This window comes from Trachurus trachurus (genome assembly GCF_905171665.1).
Source record: "Trachurus trachurus genome assembly, chromosome: 7".
Classification (NCBI taxonomy): domain Eukaryota; kingdom Metazoa; phylum Chordata; class Actinopteri; order Carangiformes; family Carangidae; genus Trachurus; species Trachurus trachurus.
The window spans coordinates 28214156-28236688 of record NC_139901.1 but is presented as its reverse complement, the minus strand read 5'-3'; the positions used below and the strand labels follow the sequence as shown (position 1 = coordinate 28236688).

The 22533-nt window shown below is 44.8% G+C and overlaps 1 protein-coding gene across 1 annotated transcript in view; it reads left to right on the top strand.

The window, feature by feature from the left end:
- Positions 1–22533, top strand: part of itga5 (integrin, alpha 5 (fibronectin receptor, alpha polypeptide)) — a gene marked incomplete at its 5' end in the record, with an annotated part of 42169 nt that overhangs the window by 5165 nt on the left and 14471 nt on the right. Inside the window, 17 exons of the mRNA XM_083975521.1 lie at positions 5130–5260; positions 11827–11927; positions 12485–12608; positions 14026–14087; positions 14173–14218; positions 14338–14463; positions 14566–14610; positions 14891–14937; positions 15194–15250; positions 15814–15866; positions 15994–16202; positions 17220–17411; positions 17503–17548; positions 18376–18489; positions 19901–19956; positions 20374–20531; positions 21390–21527. Coding sequence (XP_083831647.1) covers positions 5130–5260; positions 11827–11927; positions 12485–12608; positions 14026–14087; positions 14173–14218; positions 14338–14463; positions 14566–14610; positions 14891–14937; positions 15194–15250; positions 15814–15866; positions 15994–16202; positions 17220–17411; positions 17503–17548; positions 18376–18489; positions 19901–19956; positions 20374–20531; positions 21390–21527 — 1705 coding nt within the window. The remainder of the gene's footprint in view (positions 1–5129; positions 5261–11826; positions 11928–12484; positions 12609–14025; positions 14088–14172; positions 14219–14337; positions 14464–14565; positions 14611–14890; positions 14938–15193; positions 15251–15813; positions 15867–15993; positions 16203–17219; positions 17412–17502; positions 17549–18375; positions 18490–19900; positions 19957–20373; positions 20532–21389; positions 21528–22533) is intronic.

Below are 22533 nucleotides of genomic sequence, written 5' to 3'. Positions count from 1 at the left end.
GCATGCATGTGTGTGTGGGTGAGGCTGGGGGATCTGGAGGGGGTCTGGGTGCACAGACAAAGTGTTTCAGCAGCTGCTTCGACACCCCCGTCACCACGTTTTGATACAACGGCCTCCCTCTCTCCTGAGGTGAGAGGACCGGACCCCCTCCTGACGTGGGCATTGTGGAGAGGTGTGAACCGCCGGCAGTTAAACTCCCCGCAGGAGGACTTTTTTAGGGCGGTTGGAGTGTGAAAGGAGGGGAGGGGTGGTGGTGGGCAGCAGTTTGGTATGGGAATGTGCAACAAGCTCTGACCACAAGTCTTTTAGATACGTTACAGCAGTTTTTTTTTTTTTTTTTTCACTCGCCACTTGTGAAATGCTTTTTGTAGTGAGATGACATTAGCTGGTGGTTTTGACAAAAGCAGCTGCTGGTTTTCACACATTAACAACACTGAGTCCCCGAGCTGTAAAGTCACAGAACGAGTCGAGTCCTTCTCATCGCTGAAAGGTTAAAAAAAAAGAAACGAAACCCCAAAAAACAATCATTTCAAAATCAGCTGTGTGTCAGTTTGCTAATCCAGCTACCAGACTCGTAGCACAGAATCAATCCAAGCTTCAGTTTTGAGTTTTACCTTTGCACATCCATGCATTTTTCCCTTGTAGGACAATAAACAACATTGTTAGTCCAAACAGGCCCACAGCACCTGTTGCCCGACAACAATATTCTTCTTTTGAAGAGGAAATGATTCAGCCGTCACAGCGAGATCAGAAATCCCCCGACAGACCGGTCAGATCTCAGTTCCTTTTCCTTTTTCCACTTCTCCTCCCTATAGCATAATGTGGGCACTATAAAGTCTATGAAGTTCTATAATAAAAGAGTCGATTTCTGCCTCCAGGTCCTGTGCCCTCGCCTCGCCTCGTCGCCGTAGCAGCAGCAGCAGCATCATCTGACTGCTAGAAACAAAAAAAAGAAAGAACGTGGCTGCGGCTCAGCACAGTAGACTCTCTGTAGTCAGCACACGCCATCCCATCCCAGCAGGCACTGCTACTCTCATCATCCTCAGGCTCCTGGACGGCAGCAGCACTGAGAACATGTGTGTATGTGGTGGTGTATGCTGCATATGTGTGTGTGTGTGTGTGTGTGTGAGTGTGTGTGCACTGTGCAGACAATCGTCCATATGGCAGCCGTAAGGACTCAAACAGCTTCTGTCTGGCCTTGGCTCTGGGAGGACGTGAGACTATTCGTGTGGCTCCATGTGGTCTAGATAGAATAAGTCATCACATACTCCTCCTGGTACCTCTCATTTCTGTCACTCAGCTGATCTCACCGCTAAGTAAGTGCCCACGCACACACAGGCTTTGAAAAGTCAATATAGCTGCAGTCAGATGAGATGACATCATCACCCCACATTCATTAATTTCTTGAACATGTCCAGCTCCATATTTCCACTCCCACTGATCCAGGAGTCGTTTTTTTAATATATATATATATTTTTTTGCTGGCAGACTGACTCCTCAGACCCAAAGGGCAGGAGATCCTTCTTTTTTTTCTGTTCTGGCTCCAGTTTTGTCGTCTGCAGGAATGCGAATACGCCGGTGAAGGTCAAGAGCTGCTTCTGGCTCCGATCAGGTCGCTGCTGCATCTGGGTTTACTGATACGGAGCCGCTCCGCTGTTTGAGCATGTGCTGATGGCTCGGTGTAAAAACTCCATGAGGTGTTGCTGTTGATGTTTCCCCCCCTTCCTCCTCTCTCTCCTGTGCCATATTGCTCACTGAGCCGTGTTTATGACCGGCGCAGATGGAGACTGGCATGCTTAACAAATGTGAATGCATTTTTTTTTTTTTTTTTTCATTTTCCCCGCCTCTTCCGAGCTTAAGGCGGTTATAATAGTGTTCAAGTGACATCAGCCTCTGCAGCTGGAAGGTAGACAATTAAATGTGGAATGGTGGGGGGGTTTGGTGTGTGTGTGTGTGTGAGCAGGAGGGGGTAACAGAGGAATTTGCCCTCTGATGATCCTTCTCTAACCTCATCATAAAGTGTATTAACCGTAGCTCCTCACGATAATGTCACATCAGCAGGTTTCCAGCACAGCACCACTCCGCTCTGCTCTGTCTCCTAATTTCTCAGCTCCACATAAAATAGTGGTTGTCTGGTAATTATGGTGTGGTGAGAGCGAGCCTTTTTTTTCTCTTTTTTTTTTGAAGAGTGTCCTCTGATTGCTCGACTTTTCAAATGAGACAAACCTCAGGCCTTCAGCTGCTGTTTATACACATTCCTCACTCGCAGCCCAAATCACTTACTGTAGTTTAATTAATGCTTAATTGTCAAGTCGGTGTCATTAGTGGCTGCTGTACGGCAGCAGACGCTCCTAGACGCGGTGAAGCCTCTAATGCTTCTCATACTGAAGCGTCTCTTGTTTTCCTGTGAACTGCAGCAATGTGCAAAACTGAGAAATGGCCAAAAGTTGAGATTGTAGCCAAAACAACAGAGAGAGGCCCGATGAGTCGACTTTTCAGATGCACTTAAGAGCTGCGTCTGTCAGCGTGGCTCTTCCTGTCCCTATCAGACCTGAGCTGTGGTGACTGACTCCCACCATCACCACCAACAATCCTTTGTCTAGACTCACTTGATTCGCTGTGGTTTAAAAAACAAACTCGATGAGTTCGTCCTTCAGCTCCTGAACAGCTGAGGATTTCTCGCCCTCCTCTCTCCTCTCCTCTCCTCTCTCCTAATTACATGCATTTGCATACCCCACCCTTTTTTGTCCTACAAAAGAATTTGTTATGCAGCACTTACCTGACTGCAGCTAAAGCTTCATTACATGCTAATGATACCAACGCTCTACCTTTTCAGCACAGATAAGGAGAAGGGGTGTGGAGATGCCAGCTCGAATTAGACTGATCCTGGCCAGATAGGGAGCCATTAAATGCTAATTCTCCCACATTTTCTCCACTTTCAGATTACTATCAATCAGTGTTTGTGTGTGTGGCTGTGGCAGCACATCTGTGTGTGTCTGTGTAAGGTAGTGAAAACTTTCCTCAACTGCCAACTTGCTGATTAAAGCATGATCTGCTTGTTTTGTTATTTCCTGTATTTTTTTCCCCCCTCCTCTTTCTTTCTTTTTTTTTTTTTCGCTGCAGCGGCGGCCAACTATGGCTGGACTCCTTTCAGATCTGATCCAACACAAGATGCTGTGGCTTCCAATTTCCCCGGGGTTGTTATTGTGTGTAGATGGTGTCGTTTATTGCATACATGTGCTCGCCCCTCAGTCACAGTGTTTTTGCCAGTGAAGCATCAGCTGAACTCTGCTTTGTTGTGCAGGACAGTCGGCCTGAAACTTATGGGAATGAATATATATGTTCAGGGCTTGATGCATGCTGAGGTATTATCCAGAACAGACAAACACAGCATGGTCTAGTACTTTTATACGTACATTACATTTGTGTGTTGAGAGAGTTCAGCAGGACGGAGATCCTGTCTCGTCGTGAGAACCTCTGAGCGAGGAAGCCCCTCCTGTGATTTACATTACTGTACAGGTGGAACTGTGTTGCTCTACTGGGATATTCCTGCGTCTGCACATGTGGTCAGGAATAAAAAAAACAAAAAAAAAAGGAGGAGAGGTGGAGGGAGGAGGGGGACGACACTGTTTCTTGCTCTCCAAAGTCAGGCTGGTTTGTTTCTTTTTCTCTCTTCCAACACTAACCGGGAGTTTCTGCTCCGCATTTGGAGTTGGCACCGCGCTGCAACAACCACAGTCGAGTCGACGGTGTGTAATACTAGACTCGTACCTTCTTTCCTCCCTTTGTTCTCCCACACAGAGCAGAGAGAGAGAGAGAGAGAGATGCTGAGATGACGTGAGCGCTGCCTTTTGCACTGACTGACCACCAACACTCCCTGACCTCACTTCTCTTCAGATTTTTGTTTTTTTCCATGAGACATCTCATAACGTTTCATCCATCGAGGTAATAAATAGGTTGAGTGGGATTAATTATTGAGGATTGCACGGCCTTGGACTGCTGCGCGGTTTAACGGCCGTTTGGTTTGACTCATGCTGGCTCTTTTTTGTCTTCCTCATCTGGACCCCGCTGAGTATACTCACCCCCCCGGGGGGCAGGATGCTAAGTTTAGCCAAGATGTAAACCTTCATGCACTGGTGGTGGTGGAAGATCTGGGGCAGGAAAGGGTGTTCTCTTCCTGTTTTATGGACCCCGACCCCCCTAGACACTGTCCGTCTGTCTGTCTGGTCATGATGCCTCCTTTACCCACATCAATGCCAGGCCAGCAGTTGTCCACAATGAGGTAATGGCTAAAACGTCCACTTAAAACACATTATCTACTTTGCCAACTTAACCGTGCCCAAATCTGGTGGTTTCCTACTTTAATTTATCGCCGCTCTCCACCCTCTCCTCTCCTCTCCTCTCCTCTTCCCTTTTCATCTCTGAAGTACTGTACATCCGATGTGGCTTCTTCCTCGGTCTTGGACGCACCTGTAACCGGCACTGATGTCTGTTGAAGTGCTTGGCTTGGCCTCCCCTCTCCCTCCTCCTCCTCCTCCTCCTCCTCCTCCTCCTCCTGCTTTCCTGTAGCTGCTGCACAGTGTAGCTCCAAGGACATGGATGTTGGAGTGTGACAGCTGTAGAAACAAGAGTGTGACTCCACTTAGCCTGTCTGCTCTCTTGTTTTTTCTGTTGAATGTGCCCCACAGGGGTGCACGTGTGGTGTGACTGTGTGAGTTTCTCTTCATGTGTGTCTGTGTGTGTGTGTGTGTGTGTGTGTGTGTGTGTGTCTTGACTGCGAACATCACGTGCACATGTCACAGTAGAAGAAGCACTTTCTCCACGGTTGTACGACGGGATTATGTAAAACGGTGCTGCTGCTGCAGCCTGTTAAAATGTTTTTCTCTTGAGTCAGAATACTAATACTACTGCTGCGCTAAGCGGTAAAATGTGCGCACCGCAGCATCACGTTCAGAGCTCAAGTCGAGTGGGAGGTCTGGTATGCGATTTTTTTAAATTGAGGCCATGCAGGCAGGGAGCTGTAAGACCTTAGCAGAAGAGATTCATGCAGGTTTATAAATGTCTGTCAAACTTTTATTTTTATTTCATTTCACTTACAGCATGTTTGTCTGTTTGTTTGTCCTCCGCAGTGCGAGCGTGGTGATCGGAGCGCCCAAGGCCGACACCAGGCAGGTCAATGTCGAACAGGGAGGATCTGTCTTCTACTGTCCGTGGAGCCTCGGCCAATCAGACTGTCACAACATCGAGTTTGATACTGAAGGTAAGGCATTGTGTGTCGTGCATACAGTATGTGTGGTGCAGGTGCACTCTTCTTTTATGTGCTTGAGGCTGGCTCCAAAACACAAAGTCAGTCCCCAGAGACTTCAGTGTTAAAGGGATAGTTCAACATTTTGGCAAATTGGCCCATTGCCATAATCCCTATAGTTTTAGCAGTAGGTTCGTTACCTTTAATTGTCGGTGCAAGCTATTTTTAGAACGGCGGAGCAGAGCCGTGAGCTGCTCAGAGCTATGCTACGGAGGCTAATGGGATTTCTTGGTTTCCCTCATCAAATACACAATCCAACAACTCCGAAACGCTCTGGTGGACAACTTGTGACCTGCACATTCACCACACTATGAGATAATAACAGAACGTTAGACTGAGTTGTTTTAGGGGTAAATTCATGCAAAACCGCTGATACGCGTGCCCGTTGGGAGCAGTTTTTCAGCAAGCAGTCTCTGTATTTACCTCTAAACAACTTATTATCTCATAGCGTGGTGAATGTGCAGGACGAGTTCATTGTGTTGGGTATATCTGCTCCTGCACTGATGATGTTCTTCTGTAACGATCCTTGTCCTAATGGGACAATAAAGTACTTTTGACTTTGACTCTGAGATTCAAACCTGCTCTTCATGTTTATGCTTTTCACTCTCTGAACAGATGAAGCACAATGTCTCCTTCTGTGTTGCAGGTTTAGTGTTGTCCCACACTAGTAAAACACTTAAGATAAAAGCATTTGCTATATTAGTCAGTTGTTATGTAACGTAATGTGGCGTTCAAGGGATCTGACATCCAGAGCTGGAGGAGAAAAATGCCCAACAAATGCCTCTTTGTGCTCTTTAACTGATGCAGCCCTGATGTGCTTCTTGTTATTCGGCTCTTTGAGAGGATGATGTTTTAAACTCTGAAAATGGCTGCTCTGTTGTTGCTGCTGCTGCTGCAAAAAACCCCAAACTTTCCAAGAATATTTATCTTATCTTGTCAAAATGTCTCATTTCTAGTCAAAACTAATCTCTTTCCACTTAAAATAAGACTCATCACCTAAACATTAACTTGTGTTTAGATAATCTTCACTTGTTTGAAACAAATTTTCATTTGAAATAAGTAGAAAAATCTGCCAGTGAAAGCAAGGTTTTTGAGCTTGTAAAAAGAAAGAAAAACTTGTTCCACTATTAGATTTTTCTACTTATTTCAAGTGAAAATATGCTTGAAAGAAGTAAAAAAGTGTCTAAAAACAAGCTACTTTTTAATGTGATGAGTTTTGTTTTGACTAAAAATGACATTTTGACTATAAGACAGATATTCTTGATAAGATTTGGAGTTTTTGCAGTGTGCTGCTGCTCTGTACACGGTTCACCTCTGCATTGCGTCGCTGTTCAACTCCACTGAGCTGTTGTTGGCGACATTGGGTCCTGGACTCAGGATGATCCCTTCTTCCTGTTTGTGTCCTCTCTCCGCTCCGTGGGGTTGAAAGGAATAATGGGGTGTTGAAGAGGTTTTCTTGAAGGATACTCCTTCCTTCCCCTGCAGGTCGTGTTTGTGTTGCCTCAGCCCACCCCGCCCCCTCCCCAGGAACTATAGAGAGATAAGCAACTTATAAACAAATAGGTCAGACAAAGAAATGTCCTGTTTGTGTGACAGGCGAAGGAGACGCCGCTCCGCTCGTCTTTCTTTGACTAAAAAAAAAGGCCCCGAAGGTGAGTCAGGTTTAGGTAAAAGCAGTTTAGGGAGAACACGAGGAAGTGTGTGTGAGCTTGGCTAATGAATGGATTCATATTTCAGTGTGTTGACAGAGAAGCCATCAGTGTGTTTTGAACAAAGGCGCCATGGTGAAGCGAGGAAAGGAAAGGCAAGGCACACGGGAACCAGACGCTGCTGCATGGCGTTTAAATTGAACATCGTGGCTTGAAAACACACACACACACACATGCACACAATCAGGACGAATCGCACTTCTTGCAGGCTAACACGAGTTTAACGTGCAGTGTTTCACAAGCCTCGTTTAACAGCATTATTTTATTGAACACTGCCTCTTTGTACCTTAGTTTTGCAACGTTTTTCCTTTTTGCAACATAAAAATGTGTTGTGCATCCCCGGGTGCTGGCTGCAGGCCACGGGGAGTGATGTCATGTGCGAGCAGCGTGGCCTCATGCTTGAAGGTTAGTCCCCCGGGTTCTCAGAGAGCGTCCTTCATTTTTTTTTTTTTTGTTAAAAGGATCTTGCTTTGAAGGAGCTGATTAGAGTGCCAGAGCCGGTTCCGACCCGACATCTGGATCATGGCAGAGCGGCTGTAAAGTTGAGAGTCTCCGACAACTCAGTACACGGACATCTGCATGCAGATGTGCCGGTGCCAAACAGCTGTTACATGGAGGACATTTACTGCTGCGATTCAGCTATTGTAGCTTTGACTGAGCTCTTTGCCAATCCTGATAATAAATGTTACAGCAATAAATTGGAAAAAAAAAAGATATTCAAGTGATGATGCCGGACGTTTATATAAATATATTTCAAAACTTTTTCCACCATGAATGTCCGAGTGAGGAAGGATGTCCACGTTATTCTTCATCCTTCACTAGAGCATCAGTTCTTCATACAGTAACACTGGTATGGTAACACTTTATAATATATAAAGTGTTATTATATATTATATTATAAGTACACACTATTAAGCATTAGTTAAGCATTGAATACTGAATTCATCTTTTATAACACATGAATACTCATTAGTTTTTAGTTTATAAACACAGTTAAAAATGTTTTACTCATCATTGATAAGCACTAACTGTATTTATAAACTACATACTAATGAGTATTCATTCGTTATAAATGAAGAATTCAGTATTTATTAATGCTTAACTAATGCTTAATAGTGTGTACGTATTATAACGTGTTACCATATACATATATATATATTCCTGGTGTCATAGGTCTCGCTGCCTCTTGGTGTGTTTGAGCTCTGACCCACAGGACACAGACCCTCTTAATTAGCCTAACTAATTGGGTCAAAGTGGCCAGAGGCCCCCCTCCCATCCACTTCCTCCTCCACTGAGATAAGAGCCTGTCTATGGATCTGAGCGGCAGAGATGGAAGAGGAGGAAGAGGAGGAAGAGGAGGAAGAGGGCAGCAGAGAGGGGCACATAGAGGATGGGAGGGAGGGAGGGATGGAGGAGAAGAGGGAGAAACCAGAGCCCTGTAGCCCCCCCCCCACCCCCCTGTTCTCCTGCTGTCTGAACTCCCACAGGAGCAGCTGATGTGATGAGTGAATTTAGCCATTTGTCTTCTACTGCCCCACTGACACACACACAAACACACACACACACACTCACACAGAGAGCCTCTAACCTCACTAATGGCCGTCCTCGCACACACGGTTCAAAGGCGAGACTTAAGTCTATGGATGCAGATTGCAGACCCCCCCCCACACTCCAACTGCTGCTCCCACGGGAAACTGGGCCGGGCACCGTATCAGCAGCACATGACATACGTCGTCTCTGGGTTTCCCTCCATCTCCCCTGTGCATCTCCAGCTGGACGCCTTCAGTCGCCTCAAACACATATATATTTTATTTATTTTTAATAAAGCTCTTACTGGTCTCTTACCATCTTATATTAACTCACTAGTATCTTTTAATGCAGGTCTCTATCGCACACGCTCAAAAGACCGGCTCACACTGCAGGTTCCCTCTGTTAACACCGAACTTGGAAAGACCAGTTTCTCTTACTGTTGCACCTACAACCTGGAACACTCACTTTTATCAATGGGACAATTTAAAACCATACAGGGTTTGTACGGTCATGAAAAACCTGGAAAAGTTATGGAAATAGTCTCTATCTATTAGTGGAAATTTGTCTTCGGCCTCTCCAAGACAACAAGCACAAAAACAGATCAAGACACTCCACAACATACACATAAAAACATAAAACAAGAAACAACCAGAATGATGTGCAAAATAGGCATAGACAACATAGCGACAGGTATTACAGCCCACGTGCATTCCTAACAATCAAGCCATATTCAGAGCTTGTATGGCCTGTGGAATAAAAGATTTCTTAAAAATGTCTCTACTCATCTTGGGAACTTTTGTATGTTTCAAATGTCTTGTCTTCTAGTGTCCTTATATGTTTTGTGTTTCATCTCGGCTATATTGTAAATGAGGGTTACTCCTCAATATATCTCCGAGTTTAAATAAAGGCTATGAAATGAAACAGACGCAGAGTTAAAGTCCAAACTAATGCTGCTCTAGGTGTTTATATTATTGCACTTTATCTCTTTTTAAGTGGCGAGATAACTGATCATAGCGCTGGTGTATTGTAAATCACAGAAGGACTCAGACTAACACTCAGCCTCTACCTTTCCCCCCGCCCGCTGGTGGCTTTGCGTCGGCCTTGTCCAAACACAGACCCCTGAGTTATGAAAACATTACGGAGGTGTATGCTTTAAGGAGAGGTAGCGCGCTGCTAAAGGCTTTAGATTAGTTAAAGTAACAAGCTTATGAGGAGCCGCTTGAAGTGCCGGTCGTGTTATTGCCTGTACGGGATAAAGCACTTCTTTTCACACAAGGACTTTCTGAGTACTTAGAGCTGCATGGGACGCTGTTGGAGCGCGATGAATAACTTCAGCAGGAAAAGCCCAGATATGGAGATTACGCAGAAAATACAGTTGGGTTATTAAAAAACTATAATCTCTCTGCTGCTAACCGTCGGAGGGGGGTGAGGGTGTGGGGGAGTGGGAGTGGGAGTGTGGTGAGGATGTGGGAGAGATAGTGTAAGAAAAATGAGTAAGAATATGGAGATAATATTGAAAGTGCAAACAGAGGAGGAGAGGGAGAGGGAGAGGGGGGAGAAGTGTGTGCCTAAACAGAGATTACTGGGAGGTTGCTATGTGGAAACCCGGGCCAGAGTGTGTGTGTCTCTCTCTGTGTGTGTGTGTGTGTGTGTGTGTGTGTGTGTTATCCTTGGACTCGGGCCGCTTCGCTGTTTCCACAAAGACACAAGGAGGGATCGGGCCTTCACCCCCAGCTCCGCTCCAGGCTGCTGCCTAGTTGGCTGGGAGAGACACACAGCCTGCTTTCCTCACGTTCATGCAGGTCGTGATCTCTCTCTCTCTCGTTCTCTCTCGCAGCATCGGTCAGAGGAGATGCTGCCCCGGCCGCCGCTGCTGCTGCTGCTGCTGCTGCTGCTTAGCAACGGTTTGACATTGAAAAGTCTGGACGGGAAACGAGTGTAAATAATGTAATGAATGTAAAAGACGAGGGTGGAGCTGCATGTAGCGGTAGGCTATAATTTCTCGTCAGCTGCTGCCATGTGAGAACTACAGTATAGGCGCTTGTATTAATACACTTGGAGGCGAGAAAACTGATCATGATGCAGGATAAATCACAGCAGCAACAACAACAACAGGACTCTGCTGCCTTGGTAACATGACTCAAACTCATGCAGTCTGTGTTGTCCTGTTCTTAGGAAACACATCTGTGGTTTGATGAAATCGTCTTGAGGGGAAGTGGGTCTGAAGACTGGAGAAGGTTAAAGGGTTAGTTAGTTCAACATTTTGGCAAACTGGCCCATTGCCATAATCCATATAGTTTTAGGAGTTGTTTTAGAGGTAAATTCATGCAAAGCTGCTGTTGCGTGTTGCCTTCAGGGACAGTTTTTCAGCAAGCAGTCTCTGCATTTACCTCTAAAACAACTCTGTCTGGTATCGTTCTGTTATTATCTCATAGCGTGGTGAATGTGCAGGTCACAACTTGTCCACCAGAGCGTTTTGGAGTTGTTGGATTGTGTATTTGATGAGTTTGATGAGGGAAACCAAGAAATCCAATTAGCCTCCGAAGCGTATAGTTCTAAAAACAGCTTGCACCGACAATTAAAGGTAACGAACCTACTCCTAAAACTATATGGATTATGGCAATGGGCCAATTTGCGAAACTGTTGAACTATCCCTTTAAGGCTGGAGTGGTTTCCTCATTTCTGCATGTGCAACTCTTGACACTTCCCTTATAGATGTCAGCTTGCTATGCTGAAATGTCATGATCATCTCTCTCCTCTCCTCGGCTCGGTAAAATCAATTTGTCTGAATTTCATCCTCGGTTGCAGCGCGTCTGTAACATCTGTCTTCCAATAAAGCTGTGTTTAAACCTGACTCCCCGCGCCATCTGTCATGTCACCTGCTGCTGTCACAGACTGAGTAGCCTAGTGGAGGGAGAGATCAGCGTTAGCGACTGACCAGGTGGTCAAACAGAGTAAAAGGTCACTGAGGGTTAAGCCGGACCAAACCAGACCAAACCAAACCAGATCAAACCCTGTAAGAAATCCGCCGGTCTCCTTTAGTCGGCGGTGGCTGAGAATCAAATACTTTCTTTTCAAATTCTCACTCTGATCGTGTTTGCATGAGAAATGGTCGAACTGGAGTCTTACAGCCTGTTTTCTGCCAAATGTCCAGATGTTTCCAATGGGGAGGAGGGATGAGGAGGAGGAGGAGGAGGAGGAGGAAGGGGGGAGGAAGGCAGAGTGCATGTTTTATCACAGTTTCATCACTCAGTGTCATTTTTCTTGTGTTTTCTTCCCCAGGGGATCGCACTTTTTCGCTCAACGACACAGAACACCAGGTTGATTTCAAGTCCCACCAATGGTTCGGCGCCACCGTGCGTTCCCACGGTGACACCATTCTGGTAAGGCGACCCTTTCTTCTTTTTTTTCTTCTTTTTTTTAGAGGGATTCTGGGGGTTGGGCAGGAGGAGGAGGAGGACTAAGGTTTCAGGGTTTCAGCTCCACTGTTATGATTAGGACTTTTCATTGAAGCTCGGCCACACGGCTGTGAGAAAAGAGACGTCTCACTCTGACATCACAAAGAAGGAATCTGTCTCTCAGATTTTCTCTCCGTCGTCGACTTGTTGTCATTCTCCTCCAATTTTCACCTTCCCCGTCTCGACACCGTAGTAGAGAAACAGAGTTAACATCAAAGTTGAGCCGCCTGCCCGTTGTTTGGTCTGATGGTCCTGATGGGGTTGTGACCTGGGTTGAGTTACTTACGTGGTTACGGCGCTCCAGATGTAGCGCTGACCTCAGCCTGGGTGTCCTCCCGAGTTCACCGGGCTGTTGTTACAACTGGAAAAACATCTCCCAAGTCCCAACCCCAAAAAGCTCACCCTGTTCATCACCACATCTCCCTCACCCGCCCGTCATCATCATCTCATCCCTGACTGACTTTCTTTCTCCACCTCCACAGGCCTGCGCTCCTCTCTACTCATGGAGGACGGAAAAAGACGTCCCTCTCTCCGACCCCACGGGAACCTGCTACCTCTCCGTCCATAACTTCACCAAGTTTGTGGAGTACGCACCGTGTCGCACAGGTATAACCTCTCCTCAAATCTGACTCTGACGGCGCTAACGCCCATCTTCTTTATTCAGTTCAATTCAATTCCTTTTGTAAGAGCCATATTTGTATTGCTTACAATAGTTGGTAGTTTTCCTTTAAAATGTTGAACTGCTCCTTTAATTATGATGTTGACGACATCACAGTAGCTTAGCTCTCAGACCAGGTTAAGCAGCCTAAGGAGCAAGACAGTTTTTTGACGATACCTCAGAGCGAATCTTGTAACTTTGTTTTTGCTTTTTAAGTAAAGTTATCTTTTGAACAGAGTTATTGCCTTGGAAGATTGTTTTTTGTGTCAAGCTTATTGCCAAGAAGACTGCTTAATAGTAGTGGTAAAGCGGAATACTCGGAGGAAGAAAGATTGCCGCTACACCTTTTATTTGATAAAGAGGGACAATGTACATTGATAAACATTTTAAAATAAAATGTAAATGTACTCAATTCTAGCTAAAAGGCTAATTTCCATTGACAGTCCTGCTATACTGAAATAGAAACAAGCAGATGAAAGAAAACACAAGTATAAGTACAGTATTAAAAAACATGGGGCAGGTACCTTTTTTTTTAAAAAAAAAAGAAGAAAAAACAAAGAAAGTAATACAATCATAATACATAGGTAAGACAAAAACTGTACAACACAATACAACCGTGGTTCACAGTTAGACACAGGTGGTACTGTAGGTGGGAGGTGGTTAAAGTGCCAGAGTTGGGTAATAAAGTGCTGGAGTCAGGAATTTAAAGTGCTGGAGTTGATGATTAAAGTGCTAGATTTGGAGGACAAAGGAGGAGTTGATGTGTAATAATGTGTTGATGCCTATAGGCCTGTTACAGTTATTACGTAATCGCTTGATCGCAATCATTTGAGCTGATGACCGTGCAATCATTTTTGCATAATTGTTAAAATGGTTTCCATTCATCTGTATAAAAACAGTTGGATGAAACTAAGAACACAAGAAATCTCATATTTCCATCACTATTTCGACGCCGTTTTCCCTCATTTGAGGTTTGACTGGACATTACTACATTGTGCCCCCTTTGAGTGGAGCTCCACAAACTGTTTTTGTTGAGGAGCTTAATCTTTAATATTGGACGGCAGCATTTCGATGAGCATCTTTTGACATTAGCATCATGGATTTAGTTGCAAAGCCTAAAGACGAACAGAAATGTAATTTTTATTTATATGTTCTAAAGTTTAAAGCCAATAAATGACTCTTCTTGTTCTTGTTCTTCTAAGATGTATGTGTATTATTAAACTATATTGAGGCTTACACTGTAATAGTGGCATAAAATGATCAGAAAAAGACAATTGAAACGTTAATCGCAGTTATTTGTATGTCAACAACATTTCCTGAAATCACAAGTTCTGGTTCTGAAATAAATTGATTGATGTGTTTCAGAAATCAGTGAAGCGAGCGGACAAGGATACTGTCAGGGAGGATTCAGCGCCGACTTCACGACGGTAAAGAAAGATCTTAATGAGCTGCTCCTGTTAACCTGAAGTTAAATGTCTCTCTGTGTAGTAAACAGCTTGGTTTGTGTTTCAGGATGGCAAAGTGGTGCTGGGAGGTCCGGGCAGTTACTTCTGGCAAGGTATGTAGGACACATACCACAACCATACCACGTGGGAATATGAACCCAAGTTCTTAAAATATCTTCAAAACCAAATTGTCAACACCATTTTTTTCTTTTTTTGAACTTTTGCCCTGCAGGTCAGGTGATCTCTGCAGCCAAGGAGGACATCATCAAAGCGTACTACCCGGGATACTTCATGCAGTCTGTGAACGGACAGATCCAGACCAAACAGGTCCATTCCGCACATGACGACAGCTACCAAGGTGAGAGAGTTTATGATGAATATTATCCACATGGATGCATTGGCATTGCATACATTCCTTCATCTGGTGGCCATGCAAACTAAAGGAAGATCTCATCTACAGGCTACTCCATCGCTACCGGGGAATTCAGCGGCGATCAGCTAGAAGGTAAGTTCATAAAACAGACGGTTATGTACCCACACGGCCTAATTTAAGGCGAGACGTGCAGAAAGTAAAACAAAAAGGGGGAGGGTGGGAGGGGTAGTAACATAGCAATGCAAATATTACATGTGAAATGAGCATAAACTGATGTCAGCGATGATATTTTACATTATTATTGAACTGGAAATGTCATCAATGCTGGATTTCTCTCCGCCTCCTGCTGAGGTTGACCTGTGTATTTCCCCTCCCTAAATCTTTGCTTCATCTCTCTCTGTGCACCTATTAGATTTTGTGGCCGGCGTCCCGAAAGGACTCAGCATGCTTTATGGTTCGGTAAGGAAGCTTAATCATCACTCTTACTTTGGCTTTCAGTTTTGTCCCCTTTTTTTAGAATGAGAGTGAGAGCTTTTGGAGATTTGGACTTGGGTCTGACACAGGAAAATAAAATGAGGGAAAAAAAAGAAAACGGCCTTCGTGATATGGTCGCAGTGGGAATTATTTTTCTAGTGAATTCCATATCAGACGCTGTGCTTATATTAGGATCCATAAAAAAAAGAGACATTCACCATATGTTGCTGCTGTGTTGCAGGTGTCTATTCTGAATGGTACAGATCTGAAGACCATGGTTAACTACACTGGCGAGCAGGTGAGTTTCTCTCTCTCTCTCTCTCTCTTGCAGAAAGCTCCTTCACGCTCTGTTTAAAAACCTGCAACTTTCACCGCCCGGCTCCTCGTGAGAGCTCCTAATTTGTTGAGTCAGTGTAAGCAAAAGATAATTTCCTTTTGCTCCGTTCTCTTTAATAGAGTTTGTTCTCTTTCGTGGTTTAGCTGTAAAGCTCGATTATTGTGGGGGGGAAACAAAAAGTGCAGTGGCAATTTCTGCAAATCGCTCTCGGAGGGGGGCTAAAAAAAGCACCGGGGGTTGTTTAAACAGCAATGATCGACTCAGCTGAATAAATAAAATCACAAGTGACTTTGTTTACGCTCTGCCTCCACTACGCCGTCAGCTGGAATAGACACTGCGCCCATCTGGACCTGTAAACCTGTAAAACCCATCAACCCCTCATGTTTCTTTCGAACTTAGTAGCGCAGGAGGAAACATCTCTGAAGATCGCAGTAGCATGACTGTTTTGTACGATCTTATTCTTTTTTGATTTGAATGTCCTCTGACAATGAGATCATCAGTAATGGAAACAATTTTGTTTACAGATGGGATCATATTTTGGCTATGCAGTAGCGACGACTGACATCAACAGTGACGGGTGAGTGTTTCAAATCTGTGTCAGTCTAGTCGAGATTGGACGATGCCGGTGGTGATTCATCACAGCTGGATTCTCTGGCCTCAGTGTTTCTGATCTTCCTCTCTCTCTCGTCTCGTCTCGTCTGCAGCCTGACCGACCTGCTGGTGGGAGCTCCCATGTTCATGGTCCGCAGCTCCGACGGCCGCCTGGAGGAGATGGGCCGGGTGTACGTTTACCTGCAGCGCGGCCCCCTGAACCTGGAGCTACGCCTACCTCACCTCACAGGCACTCAGGTCTATGGGAGATTTGGCAGCACCATTGCACCGTTGGGAGATCTGAACCAGGATGGTTTCAATGGTAAGAGCGGGAGTTTGATGCAAATACATCATGTTAAAGGGATAGTTCAACCTTTTTGGCAAATTGGCCCATTGCCATAATCCCTATAGTCATAACATTAGGTTTGTTACCTTTATTTGTCGGTGCAGGCTATTTTTAGAACGGCGGAGCAGAGCCGTGAGCTGCTCAGAGCTACGCTACGGAGGCTATTTCTTGGTTTCCCACATCAAACTCATCAAATACACAATCCAACAACTCCACAACGCTCTGGTGGACAAGTTGTGACCTGCACATTCACCACGCTATGAGATAATAACAGAACGTTACAAGACAGAGTTGTTTTAGAGGTAAATACAGAGACTGCTTGATGAAAAACTGTCCCTGAAGGCAACGCGAATCAGCGGTTTTGCATGAATTTACCTCTAAAACAACTCTGTCTCATAATGTTCTGTTATTATCTCATAGCGTGGTGAATGTGCAGGTCACAACTTGTCCACCAGTAGCTTAGCTTTGAGCAGCTCGCGGCTCTGCTCCGCCGTTCTAAAAATAGCTTGCACCGACAAATAAAGGTATGGTAACAAACCTACTGCTATGACTATAGGGATTATGGCAATGGGCCAATTTGCCAAAATGTTGAACTATCCCTTTAACGGCAGAAATATTCTTGCTGCTTGAATTAAAATGAATAGAATCAAAGTGAAAATTAAATAATGAGTAGAAAAACAAGCAGAAAACGTCAATGGCAATTATATTTTTGAATAGTTTGGCTCTTGAAAGTATCTAACTTGGACAAAGTGAAACTGACAGGAAATGGCCGTCATAATATATTATCTTAATATAATAAAAGCTATTTCCCATGGTAGCTTTTTGTTTTTCTCGCAAGGCCACTGCGGCTTCAGGCGAACCCGGTTTTGCCAGAAAAAACTGCTCCAGTCTGCCAACAATATCTCAGCAAACGATTGAACATTTAATCAAAACGGATTTAATATATTTCAAATGAGCTAATAATTTCCCGACCTCTTGTCCCGTGGCAAACAGACGTGGCCATCAGCGCTCCGTTTGGCGGGGAGGACCGGCAGGGACTGGTCTACATCTACAACGGGTACTCGGAAGGACTCAGGGACAAACCGTCTCAGGTGATCGCGGGCCAGTGGGCTGCCGGGACGATTCCCGCCAGCTTTGGATTCGCCCTCAGAGGCACCAAGGACCTGGATATGAACGGATACCCAGGTGAGTCCGATTGATGTCAATAATAACCACCGATTAACTTTTAAACCTTTTTTAGTATGTTTTCTAATCTTTTCTTCCTTTGTTTCCTCAGACCTCATTGTTGGAGCCTTTGGAGTTGATAAAACAGTTCTTTACAGGTGAGTCATGTTGAATATTTTCAGAAATGTTTTTTATCGCAAGAGCAGTAAAGGTCAGACACAAAGGTTATTCATAAGGGAGGCAACAGAGAACCCTCAAATAGATTTTTTATTTCTGCAGGTTTATTGAAAGTGGCCGATCTAATAGATCTTTAGACCTTAAAAATAATGTATAAAGCAAATAATAGATCAATATCAGAACCTTTACAGAACTTGTTCAAGCTGGAGGAAGAGGATAAACGATTGAAGCTTGGTTTTAAACATACATTTGCAAGGCTAAGCTTAAAACAAATGTGTATTTCACATTTGTTAATTCACAAAGCAAGGAACGGAAAAGTTGTACAAGTATATCTCAGTTTAAGCCAATGCAATTATAACTACAGAAAGGGGCAGGTACTATACGTTTTTCTTCATCCTGCTCCTTTTCATTTATGATGACTTAGTGTACATTATGTAAATATGTGCAACCGCGTGAAGTATGTAAATCATGAATGGAATAAATCAAAATGAAATGAAATTAAAGGTAAAAAAATAGTAAAAGGTAGCGATAAAATAAAAATGTAAATAATATAAGATAAAATAGAAATTAGAATATTCCAGTGCAAAAAATATGCATATACTAGAATAAAGATAAAGATAGATATATAGGATATCTGTGTACAAGCAGATGTGCTGTATGCTAAGCTAACACCCCAACAGGTGGCAATCCTCCCATTTAACTCTCTGGAAGTGAATTAGCACGTCTCCTTAAAATGTTAAACTATTCCTTTTTTAAAGCAAGAAAAGCAAAAATGGAGGACTTTAATCTAACTTTTTGTTTTCGTCAGGTCCCGTCCAATCGTAAACACGGTTGCCTTTCTGACCATCAACCCCACCATGATCAACCCGGAGGAGAAGAACTGCATCGTCACCAGTGGAAACTCCAGCATTGCTGTTTCCTGGTGAGTGTCCAGTTTGTCCACTATCACACCAGTCTGTTTCCTCTTTTCCTTTGCAGTGCTTTTTTGCTCTGTTGGTATTTGTTTGACCCAAGTAACCGCAAAAAAAAAAAGAACAAAAAAAAGATGGGCTTCCCTATTTCCTCTCCATACATAAACATTTCTATCTGGGCAGGAAGTTCTGATAAGCAGCGAGCAACCGACCTTTTCCATTAGCAGTCACGATATTAATTTTGCACCGAGAGCTGCTCTTATCTGACCTATTTTGAAAATGTCTTCGTATCACGCTGCTTTCTGTCGAGCAGCCGAGGAACAACGTGCTGAATAGCAGCATTGTGAGACGCTTTTTGGCTTCCTCCCGAATGTGCACAGTGTTCGGTTCCAGAAAAGTGGAGAGAGGAAACAGACGACGGTTGCTCGCTGCTCAACATGGTTGACACTGTGCTCATGTGTCTACTCCTACCCCCCCCCCACACCACCACCACCCCTTTCCAGGTCCTGATCCATAAAGGAAACTGTTGTATACACATGTGTCTTGATTACACTTAGGTTGCCTGGTGATGAGGATTTTTCAGTGGGGGTGAAAGGAGAGCAGAGGGGATAATGGGGAGGGGAGGGTTTTTTTTGTGCAGTTGCTTTGAATGAGATATTGTTTGGTGCTGGAGGAACAGCTGGGAAACATCAGGACACGTAGACTACCGCGAGCGTGCGCACACAGCCGTGCAGCAACAGGCGGACACGGGAGAATACGCACAAAGTTAATACGGCGACTTGAAAAAGGAGTCGTTTGATTCTCCCGTGTCCCTCTGTCTCATTTTTCCACTTCTTTTCCTGCCGCTTTTTTTTTCTCCTTCTCTCTTTCTCTTTCTGCACACTCCAGCTTTTGCTTTCTCACTTCCAGTTTTTGTTTGTAACAGGGACTACAGGGAGGTTTGTTGGACAGCGTTGTGCAGCTGATGTCATGGGAGAGAGCTACAGGCTCGTTATATAGACAGCCATCGACTGGTCAACGTCTGAAACCTGAGTCGTTGCCCAATTTCACCCTTCTTAACTCTGCTATGTCTTCGTGTGTGTGTGTGTGGGATGGATTTGAGAGAGATTGAGAGGAGGGAGGGAGGGGGGTTTGAAAATGGAGAGGCACCGATTTATCGGCCCCGCCGGCTGGCACAAGCACTCAGATGCCAGTTTGTCTCGGAGCAATTGGCATTTTCTTCATAGTATTCATTGTATTCCCATTACGCCCCATGCCTTGTAATGTGAACCATGTAAGGAGCTGACACGAGAGAAAGTGGAGCACGGGAGAACAAGTGAGGGCAAGTGAGGTGTCTTGTGCGTACGGTGTATTTATTCTGAGCCGCTGCCATAAATGAATATGCTTCCCTCATCATGGCTTCCCTCTCTCTGTCCAAAACAGTGTCAACCTGAGTTTCTGCATATCTGCTGATGGCGAGCACCTTCCAGACAATCTAGGTGAGCCAATTTTCCACATTTCTGCACTTACAAGACTACAAGTATAAGGAAACGATCAAGTAGCAGGCAGCCACTTCGTAATGTTTTAACATCCACAGCAGTCTGTCTGTATGTAGGTTAAGCTGCTCTGGCAGGTGATGAAGTGCTTTGGAGTTCACTGTGATTCACCTTTTTATTAACGATCAAACCACTTTTGTTCTCCATCGACCCTGATTTATTATCTCTAATTACTCCTCTTTCCTCTGAAATGTTCCCTGTTTAAGTTACATTGACTACATTGTGTGTGCTTCAGCTTCAGAGTATTAATGGAGGTCTTTTTTTTTCTTTTTTTTTTTTTTTTTAAAGCTGTCATTACACGAGTCGGGGACATTCATCACGCCATGAATGCTCATTTGTTGCGTGCGTTATGTGTTCCAGATTTCCAGGTGGAGGTGCGGCTCGATAGTCACAAGCACAAGCAGAAGGGCGCCGTGAAGAGGGCTCTGTTCTTCGATACCCAGCAGCCCTTGCTGCAGCGGAGGGTGCGGGTGCGCCACGGCGACCGTGTGTGCAACCAGACAAAGATCTACCTTAGGGTAATGTGTCCCCCCCTTTACCCCCCTCCCTCTCTCACTAATAACGTCATTATTCACCCTGTGACTGAGCCGTAAAACAAAAAGCAGTAAAACAAAGCCGCTGAAAACGTGACGAAAAGGAGGTATTCTGATAAAATGAAATAAGAATCAGTGGCTATTGTATTTATCCTAAAATTAAAGGTATAATATGAGGGAATTCCCCCCATCTAGCGGTGTGGTTGCATATCGGAACGTATTCTTGATGTTGCATTCACGTGAAATCGGGCAGACGTCAGACAGACAACAGACGCTGCATGTAACAGGGTAAAAAAGCGTCTATGTAAACAAGTGGTCCGCCAGCACGAGGCAAAACAATACAGGCCTGACAATATGTTGTCATGGTGATGTGGTATTGTTTACCTGTCTTTCTCTTGTGGAGTAAAACAACATCCGGTTGGTTTGCCGACGGCCGTCTGCCTGACTGCACCTGAATGCAACACCAGTGCCTCCGTCCTTCCTCACACTACACAGTGGTGACAGTTTTAACAGGCGCTACCTGGAAAACTTTATCCCCGAGCCGACAGCTCCGCTGAGTTTCCGTGGTTACCTACGGTCACGCTGCCACTGAACGTAAAAAATGGCGATGCAACATGGCCGCCTTGGTTCGGTGCGTCGCCCACTTATGTATTTGTAACGACTTGTAACAACTCATTCTAAGGTGCGAGAAAGCTTTCATTTGTATGTGTGATTCGACTTCAGTGAAATATGTATTTATGAAAGCAATATTTGATTTTTGCTAATAAAAAGCTAAAAAAGTTACATACTGGGGCTTTAATGAAAAAAAGCTCATGTTTGTTTTTGTTCTCTTTTAAACCGCAGGACGAGAAGGAGTTCAGGGATAAACTCTCCTCCATTTTCGTGGCCTTGAACTACAGCCTGGATCCAGAAGCTGCAGCCGACTCCCACGGCCTGCGGCCCGTCCTCAACTATCAGACCACCAACGTCATCGAGCAGAAGGTAAATTAATGTTGCACACTGCACCTCCTCCTCTCTCCTCCTCCGTCTTCTCTCCGTCTTCTCTCCGGCATCGGTCAACTAACCCTGGAGTTCATCCACAAAAAAACCTTGAGCAGTGGAGCCATGCAGCGTTTCCCTAATAATGTCCGTGCAGCCCCTTTTTTTTGATTTGATTGCGTAGCTGATGAAGAAGAATAACCTCCACATCGAGTAATCACCCCTCGTATCACGGGCCAGCTACTCATCGACTCTGATGAAAGAGCGAGTCTGTGTTTTTTTCTAATGTAAATCCTAAACTACGCTGCTGGGAACAGGTCCAGAGTGTCTGGAGAGCTGTTTTCTAAATTAAATGAATGTGAGACATATGTACAGTCGGAGCGTTTTCCAGCTCTCTGTAACATATATAAAGGTGAGTCGACCCAGACTCGCACACATTTATTAAAGGTTGGTAGATATTTCAGGGTGGGGCGCGGCCGGCCGGGCTATTTGCCCATCTGGTCGAAATCTTTTCCGGCGTGCAGCCAGTTTTCCTTTGGCAGTGAGTGAGCGGAGCTGGCTCAACATGTGGGCATCCATTCAGCTGTGGCACCATATGTGAGTTTTATCTCCCTGTCTTCCTGCATTTGTTCCTATATATCTTTCTCCCGGGTTGGGTCAGGACTTGAACCCCGTGGTCGCCATTGTCGTTGATGCACCTCCCTTCGATATCAAAGCTGCGCGGCCTCCCTTTTCCCCAACAGATGTGGTCTCTTTTCTGCTGAAACCAAGACCTTGAGACGAGCCGGAGCTGAAATATCAACCTTAAACCTGGAAAAGCCCCTTTTTGCCAAACACCCAAAGAGGGCAAACCTGATCTGTTATAAGTGTGTGTGTGTGTGTGTAAAATGGGAGTGGGAGCAGTGTCAGGCTGCCAACATATTTCATTAATCTTGCTTTAGACTGTGTGAATGTAACGGTGCATACACAGCGCCTCCACCGCAGCAGCAGCCTTGGCCTTGATCAGACA